Source organism: Anopheles marshallii, chromosome 3 (assembly GCF_943734725.1).
Source record: "Anopheles marshallii chromosome 3, idAnoMarsDA_429_01, whole genome shotgun sequence".
In the NCBI taxonomy this organism is placed as follows: domain Eukaryota; kingdom Metazoa; phylum Arthropoda; class Insecta; order Diptera; family Culicidae; genus Anopheles; species Anopheles marshallii.
Window position 1 is genome coordinate 80,833,790 of NC_071327.1, and position 13,298 is coordinate 80,847,087.

The 13,298-nt window shown below is 44.2% G+C and overlaps 1 protein-coding gene across 1 annotated transcript; it reads right to left on the reverse strand.

Annotated features, from left to right (window-relative positions):
- Positions 1–2,699: 2,699 nt before the first annotated feature.
- LOC128714616 (U7 snRNA-associated Sm-like protein LSm11) lies at positions 2,700–3,551 on the reverse strand. Its single transcript, XM_053809490.1, has 2 exons — positions 3,248–3,551; positions 2,700–3,175 (listed from the first exon to the last, which is right to left on the reverse strand). Exons 1-2 carry the CDS (start codon positions 3,549–3,551, stop codon positions 2,700–2,702), a joined length of 780 nt encoding a protein of 259 aa, XP_053665465.1.
- Between the last annotated feature and the right edge of the window lie 9,747 nt (positions 3,552–13,298).

Sequence of the window (13,298 nt, forward strand, 5' to 3'; positions counted from 1 at the left end):
CGGCGGATCAACCGGTTCGCTTCCGGAGGTATCGATTTCGGTGTCTAAAGGCGCCCAGCCGTCATCAAGTGGATGGCGTGTGCCTTACCGTACTCCGACTCCGCCACGCGGTATGACGAACGTATCGATGCTGCGATCTTGCAATGGAGCGCGACGAATGTGGCAAGAATGTTAATCATTTTGTAGCGCATTACATCAACGGCCACGTACATCGGGTCGGGAATGTCTGGGCATTGGAGCGCTGGGTAAAGATGGCCGATGAACGGTGCGCCTTTCCCGGCTCTATTTGTAATTATTTAATTTATTTCAATTTATCCCTTCAACGGTGACGCTTGGCAAGATTGTAGGAGCGGCCTGTTCTTCGCAGTACAATGCCAAACGACAAGTGGTGAAAGTAATCGTGTTTTCATGCGTTCAATAAACAAAGCGTCGTAATGCGAGAGTGTTGCTGTACAATGTTGTTGCGGGGTTTCCCGCTTGATTGAAGTCTATTGATAATTATGAAATGGTAAAAGTGCACCATGGCAAAATGCGATCGGGCATCCATCTACTGTCGCTGGAATCATTTAAAAATTGCATTATTTCCCATTCGCTCCACTGATGCAACCAAGTCCATTGCCCTTTTTGGCTGCACTTTCCCCCGTCACAGGGTTCCGCGGTGAAGAAATTGTCGACAATCAAGCTGCAATTCGGATAGGCCTTTCTAATGCCTGTGCTCTCTTCGGTTTGCCTTACAAGATGCGAATCTCTTTGGTCGCTTATCTTGTGCGAAGCAATTCTGCGTTACGTTGCATGTGGCTTTTTTTTCTCTCCTGCATGCTTTTATCATTTCTTCACGCGCTCGTATGTTGTGTTTTCACTCAACTACATACTCACACACACACACACTTCCGACTTCCGATGACGCTAACAGCCCGGACAGTTTGTTGCACTTGGACGGTTCATTGAGAAAGCAAAAGCAAACCCAGACCCAGAAGATCACGATCAAAACAAAAACCGAGGCGAAAGCGAAAGAAAAACGACCTTTTTTTCTTGTGACGCACTGCACGGGAACGGTGTGAGGGGTGGGTGGGAGGATTTGCTAGTGTGTGTGTGTGTGTATGTGGGATGCATTTCCTCTACCACCCGTTAGTTCGTGGCCATTTAGTAACACGATTGGCGCGCAAACGATGCGCACCGCACACGCAACGGTGCATCGCACGTTTGCACCTGCCTTGCGCGTTGCAGTTCCGTTCCTTTCGTTCGTCGCTCTGACCCGAGCGCCCGATTGTGTGGGGTCCGTGTGTTTGGAACTATGCTTTTTGTTTTCTTCTCTCTCCAATGCTTCCCTCCCGGGTTCGGGCTTAGGTTGAGGTTGCTGATTGGGGGTGAGATCGGGGGTGGGTTCGCTAACGGTACTTTGCTAAACAAGCAATCGCATTACACGGTTCGGGAACTTGCCCTTATGCTGCAACATAACGCGCAAGAAGGCCAATGAATGGCTCCGCACGCTTTTGTGCGCCATTTGCCATTCAAAAGCCATCCCGGTAGCAGCGAGCCGGTGCGAATATTGATGACGCCGTAATAATAGTACTCATGTTGTCAATAGATCCATTCAGCGTAGCGACTGATATACCCATGCAGCATCCATCACGGTCAATTTTGTGACCTTTCCATACAAGACTGCTTGGGGAGAAAATCTCCTATTCATCATAAACCCCACCGGAGGAGAAAACAAAAAAAAGGTTAGTTGAATTGTGTGACTGATTGTGGTCGTAATGACGCCAACATAGGCCGCACGGAAGCTCAAGACAGCTCTGCTGCCCGTTATCAGCGTACCATCGTAGCAGAGGCCAGCGATCTCTGCGGGAGATGTAATCGCATACATCGGCGGGCATCTTGCGATACTCATTCGCAAGTGCAAACCGGTAGTCGGAAAGACGCAGAATATGCAACATACGCGCAACTTCTATCAAAAGCCCTCCTCGTTGGTGCGCCTCTTATATCCCCCGCCATTACGAATGACGTATACGGAGAAGGAAACGATGTTGGCCAGTTTCTTCATCACACGACTGAGTGTGTGTGTGTGTGTGTGTATTGAAAAGTGAAATGATTTCAACTTTCTCTGCTTCGCCATCTCCTATCATGGTTTTATCGCTGTTTTGCACTATCCAACCGCGTACGTACTGTCGGATGCAATTGAATGGCGCTAGAAGCACGTAGGAGTGTATGTGCAGAAAATGGTTTGGCGCGGGTCGGTTTGGGAAGGTGGCAACATGGGTTCCCCTTGCCGGATAATGCCATGCTTGACGTAAAACAGGCGAGGGCAATAGACTTTCCGGTTGCCCTGTGGCGAACTTTCGGTTAGAAGTCAATGACAGGGAAACTGGCAGGTCGGGTGGAAAATTTCGAACAAGGAAATGGTTTTGAAGGAAATTTTCTTTGCGCTAATTAGTAAGGTTATTGAAAAAATCATTAAAAATAATTGGTTAACCACGCTCAACGGTTTTGTTGATATCATTGTTGCAGTTGTGCAAAAGTATACAATTGGTATGTCAAAATAACCTTTGCTAATACCTCGGTTAGGAGCATTCGTTCAACAAGACTGCGAAGCCTCCGGATAAGTAAGCTCTCTAGCCGCATTTAGGTATAATCGGACGTATTACTATGTCTATTACTAACTACGATGAGGATGAATGATTTCATAAGGATATGGCTATTTATTTAACATCCTTCGATGAACTCGGTTGAGGATCGCACGGTTCGGGTGTAACCAGCACTACCTGCATTCCCTGTATCAGCAGTTGCGGTAGCCTGCGGGTTATTATCACATTCTTTTTACCTTCCGAGCGTACCTTTGTTTTGGGAAGAACAATTCCGAGCCGTCGCAATCGCTCGCTACAGTCCGTGGGGGCTGACATACTTTCCGGATGCTGGTTGTTCTCGCTGTAACGATATTTCCGTCTGGTCCACGTTTCGCACACATCGCTAATGGCCATATTCCAGTGTTTGTCGAACAGTTCAATCACGCCCGTAATGTGGCCACGAACCCCTTTCTGCTTACGAATGTACACACGGACGCGTCGCCGTTCCTTCATCCAAGTTAGCATTAACGCCAACGGTCCTTCGAACCCTTTCTCCAGCCGGACAAAGATGTTTTTGGAGTGTCGTGTCGGTTTCACATACTTTACTGGACCTATCAAATCGAGAAGAGCGGTCAAAACAACAATGTTCCATAGCATGGTTCCGTCACAAATGCTTTACTTGCCTTGCTCTGGTAGAAATCTTCTTTGTGGTAATAAGTTTTTTGGTGCCACTTTTAATTTGCTCAAACTTGTGGCAGCTCGTATTTGCTTAAGCCGATTTTCATCGAACGGTTCCGCGAAGCCGCCCAATATGGTCTGTTTGGATTCCAGTACGCTAACGTTATCGTGTAGCCGGGCAGTTGTCACAGGCACTTTCAGCTTGCCAGAATATAGCGCTTTTAGCGGATTAAATCGTTTGCTGCCGACGTCCAACTCTGAGGAACTGTCCGAATCGGTTGTTTCACTTTCGGAATCACTATTAGCCATGGCTTTAGCAACAATTTATTAACGGCTTTGGGAGAACAAATTCAACAACCCGTAGATGCGCATGAATTCGTGCGAGACTGACAACTGTCAAAAGTATGTTTACATCAGGGGTAGGCAACTAATTCGAACATCTAAATTGCTCTTTATTTGCATCATGATAGGATAAAGGGTTTTTTATGGGATTTTTTAATTCCAATAACAATTTCAATAGAGAATGTTTTAAATTGCCATTTTTCTAGTTTATTAATAGGCTCATAGGGAATAAAAAGTATTTTCGAGAAATAAAAAATTGCACCAGGTTTCGAAACGATCTACGAGCAGGTTTCGAAATTAAATTCGAACACATCCGTATTTGAACGAAGCGTTACGTCGTGTGTTCAACTAAAATTATTACTTGTAGGATAGATGGTTTTACAGCACTTATTTAGTTTCATTAACAACTAATTGAATTGTAGCCTCGTGATACGAATTTGTTATTCTGTGTTATTAATTATATCTATTTCTTGTCACTGCGTACTGCGTGTGAACAGCTCCTTCGGTTTTAGTTAATGAGATGGCCCTAACTGGCTTATGCTTTTACGTAATTTACGTCACACGGTAATACCATGACTAGACGAAAGGATTGAATTTCAACGGGAAGTTCATATGCACCACTTTCGGCACACCAATAGTTGCTTTTAGCCCTTGATGTCAATGTCACCTGTTGAAGATGGTATCATGTTACATAATTTTACTTTATGCTATGACCGAGATACCACTAAAACACATGGGAATAACAGGACGTAAATGAATTTCATTCTCATTTTGATAGTTACGAACGGGAGCAATACCTTATATTGTAATGTCTAATATTTCTAAAAAAATTAACATAATTTGTTTTGTATCGTTTCAGAATGTTGAACTGGAGAAACAACAACACACTGTGATGATCGTATACTGACTCTCACCTGAATTTACCGCCTTTTGAACGAGCCCAGAAAATGATACTGAAGATCCGAACCGAGCCAAATCTTGCCAACTACTTATCTCGCCAATCTAATATCTGCTACTCAAGCTCACCACCTCGAACAACGGAAACAGTAGTGGTTGGAAAACATTACCGAAATATTTCCACCGTAGCAATACCATATGCCTTCAAGCTAGCAAAGCACAACAAGCAATATAGCCTGCAATACAACTCACGGCCCTTGGAACTTTTAAGAAACGGACAAAAAAACACACCGTTTACCTAACCTTCAAACGTAACGATATCTGTGATAAATGATAATAATTCGGCAAAACAAAGCTGGCGTGATCAACTTGTGTAGAAAGTTGGAATTTAGCGAGGAAATCGAAACGACCGTTATTGTGAGAGTGGTGAATAAAGCAATATTTGAAACGGTGCTGTGGTGAATGTGTGAATAGCGCGCGCTGGTGAAGTTAGGACGGTGTAGCGCCATCTAGGCGCAATTATATGGAAGCTCACCGAGGTGAGAACGCGCGCGCGTTTGCGTCTTGGCTAAATGTGTGGTGAATTGTGTAGTGTGAGGTGAGAAAGCGAATCAATTGTTTTACCTTCAAATCGTGGAAGTTTATTTTTAGAGAATTTTAGTGCATTAGTTGCAAATGTACAGCTATCGTATCGTACTAGGTAGAATTTAAACGTGAAGAAATATAAACGCTGGCGTTGGCGAGTTTACGGGGTGGCTCTGCCATCGTGGCGATGCCATTTATCGATGATGAGTTGCTGTGGTCCCCGGACAACGATGGACGGATGGTGGATCTGCAAGCATGCTTGCAAACGGTACGTTCTATCTGCTCGGGTTGAAAGTCCGGCTAGAAAACAGCGGTACCAATGAGGTTTTCTGATTCCTTTTCGTTACAGGAGAGCAACCAAGCTACGGCAAGCCAAACAGCCGAACTGGCGAGCGAGTTGAACACGTTAGAGGATCAGCTAGACAATGATTCCGACGAGCTGCTACGACAGTTGACGGAAAACACGTTCGAATTGGAACAGTTTTTCCAGGATTTTCCTGCCACCGAGATAAAAGTCGTAAGTAGTATCGGCTGCTAGCGAGCGTTTGAGTCGTCAAACTAACAGTGCTTCATTCTTTTTAGGAGGAAAACAATAACGATCTACAGCTGGATGAGGAAGCGAATGGACAGATCTTCCTGCAGAATTGTAGTCAGTTCCTAACGTCGGCAGCGGCGGCCGCTCAGTTAAGCGCCCTGTCCGTCACTGAGCCAAACGAACTCGACGGTGGCTTGCAAAGGCTTTGTTCGGGTGGTAATGATCAGCTCGTCGGGTCCGGTACGCTAACGACACAACAGCTCCAAGAACAGCTACTACTTGCTCAAGCACAAGGATTGCTGCAGCAGAATCGCTTTAACAATTCACTGCTCGCCGAAAAGCTACTGCAGAACCACCATCAACAGCAACAGCAACATCTCCATCATGCACACTCGACACATAATGGTGTTACCAATCTGGATGCGCTCGGTGTAGCGTCCAGCAGCAACAACAATGGCAACAATCACCATAATAGCAGCAGTAGCAACGGTAGCAGTAGCAGTCACGGCGGAAGAGCAAACAAACCTCCCGATATCGTCATAAAAGGTAAGGGATGGAATATTTTGGTGTATACCGAAAGCTTAGGAAAGAAATGTTCGATTGTTGTATAATATGGCAAAAGGGCAGATACCATGTTTCATATTCAAAATCAACCTTTGAAGCGCACTTTCAGTTACATTCTAGGCTTTAATCTCATTGGTATCTGCACGTTTTTGCTCACATCATGATAATTTCACATAAAAGTAGGTATCGTTTCGTTATACATTGACTAAAGACATTGGTATTAGTTCATAAATTAATTGAATCTTAAAATTCACCCTCAACTGCAGAATCTTATTTTCTTAAAACAGTGAGTGGTAAACAAATCCCACACGAAAATACAATCAGCATATGATGTGCGTACTAGCGCCATCTATTGAGGGCTAGCGCTGTTATAGCGAATGACCATTTGAAATTTTGTCCGTTGTTGTACAGGCAACAACAGATGATTCTTTGCTTTATTGTTTGTAAACCAAGCAACAGTAAAATAAGTTTAATACAATTGTGTGGATACGAGTTTGTAGTTACGCAATGCGCAATGCTGGAACAAAAATTTTACATGATTTTTTATTACCATCTTACAATTAATTACCGCATAGCCAAGCTGATATAATGTTTGGCTTAAAATTTACTTAGACCTCATTCTGTTAAACCGTTAATCTCTTCATTTATTCATATCCATCTCTTGTTTCTCACTCTTGGCGACACATTCAACTTAAACAAACTGTGCATCGTGTTTGGCTTTCAAAACCGAAAATACAAAAACTGCCATCGAGGCATTTTCCTTCTGCCCGACAGCGGTATAAACGGTAACGCAAATGGTAACCCACAATAAAAGTCCGAAACGGAAGCACGACCCGTTTTGTGATCGGAATGGAGTGAAATATGAACCCTACCCAATGGGGACAGTAAAGGAAAAGAACTTCATCCATTCCACCGGGAGGCTATTGTATTGTGAAGAATGTGCATTTTAGCGGGTGAACCATTTAACCCTAAAGCGAATGCAATTAGTAATTGATTTTATTTCCCTTGTTTTTTTTTTGTGCACCTTATTGGGTTTGATCCAGGCTGTGGATGGTGCTAGGCGGAAGGTGATCGGGAGCGTTCTTTTTGACGGTCAAGTGCAGTGGCCCCGCTGGCGTAGCAATGGTTGGCAAATTTTCAATTGCATCCGTTAAAAGAAAGCATGGTGGAGTTGGGACCATGCAGTTTTTGCTGTGCGTTGCAATGTTTCTTCAAGTTTCCGCAATCCGATCTATCGGTAGGGTTTTAGCGCACAATGGGTGTAAATCCAAACCAATGTTGATCAACATAATGCGTAAAGTGTTGATATTCAGCGCATTATTAAAATAAATTATGAACCTTTTTAAACAACAATTTCTTACATGAAATATTAAGATAAGGATAAGAAGATGGGGATATGTTGTGAATATTATGCGACATTTTTTGGTATTTTCAAAACCTTTCAATCCCTTCATGTATATTTTTTAAATTACATCAACAGTATTTTTTTTATATCCCATTCACGTGGCGAACAAATGAATTTTTCAACCTTGGTTCTGATTACAGCGAATCAGGTAAAACCAAAAGCAGTAAAAAACACTTTAGCTCATTGTTGATAGGTCAAACGCATGCAACATATTGCTCATCGTCCAATTCGTAATCTGATTCCCGGTCAGTTGAATTCCCAGGCTCTGTGAAGGTAGGTAAATTATTTTGCGACACATTTTTGCGCTCCAAGCGAAGGTCATTGTACCTTGTCAAGGAACCGACAGAGATAACGGATTAAAAGGAAGACAATATTCAGTTACCACGTTATTGCTTCTTCATTTGAGTTAATAGAGCAGTTTGCTGTTCTTTATTTAATCGCATCAGAATTCCTGATATTGGGAGTAACGAACAAATCCGCAAGATGGCGTTTTTACAGAACCCTAGACGGTAGCAATTTCAAAATTCCTGAGTTCCAGAAAATGGACCACATTTGAATAGAGATGAATAAACAAGCACTTTGACCTACAGGTTAGGAACCTTATTTTTATTTCATACAAAACTTTCATTTTCCAGTCAATATTTGCTTCCAAATCTCCGACCCTTCCCAAATTACCCCAGTAATTGGCATCCATACTATTAAAAAAAACAAATGCTCTGCTTCCCGAGTACATAATCATTTAAATCAAACATCACCAAACAATTGGAATCCCTTCTACAGCACATCCGATCACCTTTCCCAAAGTGAATCATGCAAAGGCCACTCTTATGCAACGCGTTCCATACATTATTACTCTGGTACTTCCTTTCCGCGGCTTTGCTTTTCGAACGCCGGTTCGGTACAGAATTGAACCAAAAAAAAGTGGGCCATAATAGCCAAAAGGAAGCAGTTATTACTCTTCGTTGGACTGTTTCATACATAATCGATCTTTTTTTTCTCTTCTGTCCGTTACTTTTGCTTGTCCTGTAAAGCGGGATAAGAAGAAGAAAACAAAACGCAAACATCCACCAAAAGAAAATGTGTGTCACACAAGTCCACCGTCCACATGGCGTGCACCGAACGGAATGAAAATGTAAAACCCGAAAACCCCGAAAACAATCCACTTTCCCTCTCTTTTAAGGCACAATTCTTTCTCGAAATCGCGGCTTCCTGTCCATTTGCCCGTTTATGTCACACACGGACGACATGTTTGGCCCCGGGTTCGATTGGATTCTTCTTGTTCATGTTTCATGCTTTATTTTGCCGATCGTTTCTGTTGATCTTTCACTCTATCATTGCACGCGAGTTGCTTCCGTTTCGTGCTAAAACGTTTCGATAATGTGCCGTTTTGTCCATCAAGCGAAAGGAACCGGCGCACATATTCGGCAGAAGGAAAGTGAAAAATTAACCGTGACATTTAAACGCATTCCGACGGCGTGGATGTTTAGTTTCTGTTTTTCTTCTTGTCTTTGGTCTCACACAATCCCGCTAATCCACAACATCTTCCGTTGGCACGCTTTGTTTGGGTTGCAATTTTTCAGTGTCCTTTTACGGGATGTTGGTTTGGTTGAATGTTTTTTCACGTTTCGCTTGACAAATGGTGGGTTTGCGATGAGTTCGATGTAATGCGATCCAAGCCATGATTGATCGTTCGACAAAAATTGGGCATAAAATGTGTAGTTTTGACAACTGCTGTACGATTCATCCCGCTGGAACGATTCGAAATGTCTTGAAACTATAAAGGATCGTTGGAGAGGTTTTTGGGGTTGTCATCTGGTGGAAACAGTTTACCCTTTGGCCTGTTGCATAATTGTGGGTGTGAAAGAGAATGTGTGTATGGTTTGTTTAGTGGGCAAATACCTATCCGAGCGGTCTGGTCACCTCCACACAGAGCATTTTTTTTTGTCGAAACGAAATAGCTTGAGGGGATTTGGGAATTCAAGTAACCGTTTCGAAATAATTATTTTTAAATTAAAAGATTTTGCTTGAAGCCCGCACAGTAGCTACACCTTGCTTGATCGCCAGATGAAGTGTATCGATCAATTCTATTAATTCGCACAGTTAAATTTTCCAACTCGAACCCTTAATCCATGCTATTACTTCATACCAGCAGAAGTAGTAAATAGTGGCAGCGCTTTGTGTGGATTAAAAGCGCCATCTAGCGGCAATTACCGAACAGCCATAAAGTGTTGAGATTCGTCATGTGTCCCGTATGAAATTCTGCGGCACTTTGTACTTGAAGGCATTGAGTTGGGTAAAGGTGGAATCGGACCCACTGTGAGACGATCGAATCGCATCAGAAGATCTGACATCACTGCCTGACCTCTTGCGGTACACAGCTCCAAAAAGGTTGCGGTCTTCCTCCACGCACCCCACGACACGGTGAGGTGTCGATCGATTCGACATTCCGAATGAAGATGAGTTTCTAGCGTGAAGCGTAGGTGCAGTCAGCTTGGGCTCCGCTGTCTAAGATGACCACCTGAAGGGTGTAGTTTTGTGTCTCCCTCTGAGCTGTCGCAATCGTCAACCCTCGAAGACATCCACCTGGGAGGTGAAAAATATTTGCAATAATTGGGGTCACCATTTTATGTATCTACTTCTGGGCAGGTTGGCTATTGATGTGTCAGGTATATTTTTCCCCCCCGTATTCTGTGTGTCGTCAGATGGCGCCCTTTTCGTACAGCAATGGATCGTATGAGATCTTGCGGTTGTGACATTTACAATATTGTTTCCGAAGCTATGTCAGCGGTGGCCTTGTAGAACACCGTTTGTTAGCGGTAATCATATAGTACTGTGTAAAGTTGAAGGTATAGACGAACTGTTTGACTTTCTGTTAGAATGGCTCACCACAGTGTTTTGATCCTTGTAGTCAGACTGGGAGCCTTTATCCCGAATTGGGTGGGACCAATTTGTCGTAAGCCATTCAGCTCACCATTCACGACACTATCAAACCGGGCATGTCGTGGATCTCTTGTGTCATTTCTATCAAAAGCATAAAAATCCCCCTCGAATATACCTGTGACACTCACAATCACCATTTGGTTGTATTGCAAAGGAAATGCATAATGCGACGGTCCCTCCACGCACTGTTCACACCCTCCAGTGTATCCCCTTTCGCTGCAAAATCTTCGATAATACCTGAGCACCAACATTGGGTGCTTTCGGAAGTTCGCTGCCTGTTCGTGTGTGAGACTTCGTGCAATCTTTTTTTTTTTGTTCGCCCGTCACAGTCAGCAACAAACAACAACGGATCAGGCGCAACAGCAACCCCAACACGGGTCTCCACTGGGTCATGGCTAACCGGCTGAGCGGATATTTTTATTTTTCGTTTCTCCACCCGTCCGATTTCAAACACGATCCACCTCCATACCTCTCCCTTCATACCCGTCCAACACCCGTCGAACAATCGATCAACGCACCACGAAGGTGACTTTCTTCGGGGTGGACTGACACCGAAAAACCTGATCCTTCTCGATTTAGCAAAAACCGGGCCGACAGGACGACGGACAGGTTGACACACACGCTCGGACACGGTGCAATAAGGGTGGATGGCGAAGCAGCAGAACGGGTAGGAGTCATTTCCGATTAATTAATAAGTGACCCTATGTGGCCAGCAACGCCGATACGCACACCACGCACCGTGCGAGCTTTGCCCGAAATGGGAATGTGTTGTGCGCGTTATTAAGGCACAAATCACGGTTCACGGTCTACCGCCTGGTTTCGGATCCGGTCGATCGATTAGCCGAGCGATCGGTAACGATGATATTAATCGAGTCAACGATATCCCGCTCTTTGTTAGGGCGTGCAGCAGGAGCACACGACACGGCATGACGTTGCCGATTTTGAGCTTGAATGAGCGCGATTAGCGGTCTAATGAAGTGTTGCGTTTGTGTGTGATGTTATTTATTATTTGTTGCTCAACTTTATTCGATTGTATCCAACATAGTTTCGCATATTTTAAATCACCCCTCTGATTGAGGTTTTATTCAAAATTGTCAAATTTTGCATAACGCTCTTTCTTTAACTAGCTGGAAGGAAATGCTCTAAGCCTTTGAAACACTGCTCAGGAATTCCCCGTATTTCGCGGTTGCTTACGCTGCTCCAATAATTTATTTCTTCCCCCAGAGGTTGGTTTGGAATTTGGACACCGTCTCCCCAGTCCTGTCAAGCAGTTATGTTTGTTTTTCCGATTGATTTGTAGAAGTTGTGCATACAATCTAAACGTGCCCACCTGGAAGGTGGAGACCCTCTTTCTTGGAGAAACTTGTGCTTGTTTTGCAGAAGTATGCAGATCGGTCCACCCGCCTCCAGTCCAGATCGAATCGTACGCATCGGTTGCGTGCGAAGGGACTCGGACGGCGTTATTCTAGACATTGGTGAGCCAAACGGTACGAGCCCGTTCTGTAGCGCGGGTAGATTCGAGCGGGAACTGATGTTGTCGTGCGAGATCTGTTCTGAAGGTGCGTTCCAAATACCACGCGTGTCCGTTAGGCTATCGATATCTTCACACTGTGTGTTGTGAAACTATCCGGGGAGAAGAAAAAAAAACAACAACATGAATCCACGATTCGCTCGAGCGGAGGTGCACCACCGGACGCCATCACAACAGCGTCTGACGTCCGATAAAGGTCACGCGTGTCCTTTTACCTTCGCTGGTCTGCGGTGGCACAAGTTTTTAGATAGTTTTGTCCTAGTTAGGTGGTCACAGGTTGATGCTGGGTACTGAACTCACTCGGCAAAACGGGGGTTGCAAAAACCGTTCCGCGCCACCATTGCAAATGCACCTCTACTCCTCCGAAAAGGGGACGATGGCAGTGATAAAAGCCAAATGCGCTACAGTCCGCGGTAATTGGATGGTGTGTTCTTAGCACTGGTTTTGCTGTTTGTTTATTTAGTTAGCGGTGGAGCTAAACACAGGCGAAACGGGGAACGTTTCTGCTTGTAAGTAGATGATGTCAGCCAACGTCACTCGGAAACACGCCTTATGAGTGACGGGCTGATCGTGAGCTTTGGGAAATGTGGACGAAATTCGATTAATAAATCCACGCGATACAAGACTAATTTTCGCGCTCGGCTATAAAGTGCAATGAGTTGCTACCATGTTTGCAGCACGATATATTACCCGGTCTGGAAAAAGCGAGAAAAGTTGCATAAAATCACATCTATACGATGGAACTGCGGTAGACAAGCAAAAACTGCTGCCCATAAAATAGCGGAAAAACTACCCGTAGCGCATCGCACGCCTGGGAGCTGAGCTGGAAGCAAAGACGAAACGTTCGAAATAGAACAAAAAAGGCTCCAATTTCATCCACAAAATGAAACTCCTAACGTTAAATGAGAAGCCAGAAGGATAACTCCCGATGACAGCGCTCGCAGTGGCGCAGTGAAGATCGAGGTCGATAAAACTGAGATAGTGAAAGTCTAGTCACCAGCAGAGGGAATTTTCACCCGGGAATCCCGGAATCCCGGGTGAGGAAGCGAGAGTGGAGTATGGTAAAATTGAAAATTGTCATGCAATCATTGTCTGGTTCATAGTTTTATTTCTAGTTTTTCGCTGCTTTTTTGTTGTTGTTATATGTGTGTGTGTTTTTTCGCTTTTCCGTCTATCATTTCCTTGCCTTGATAGAGCAGGCTGCATTAGAGTTGGAGTTGGGATTGGGTGTCACATTGTCATGTTTTGCTGTCATCC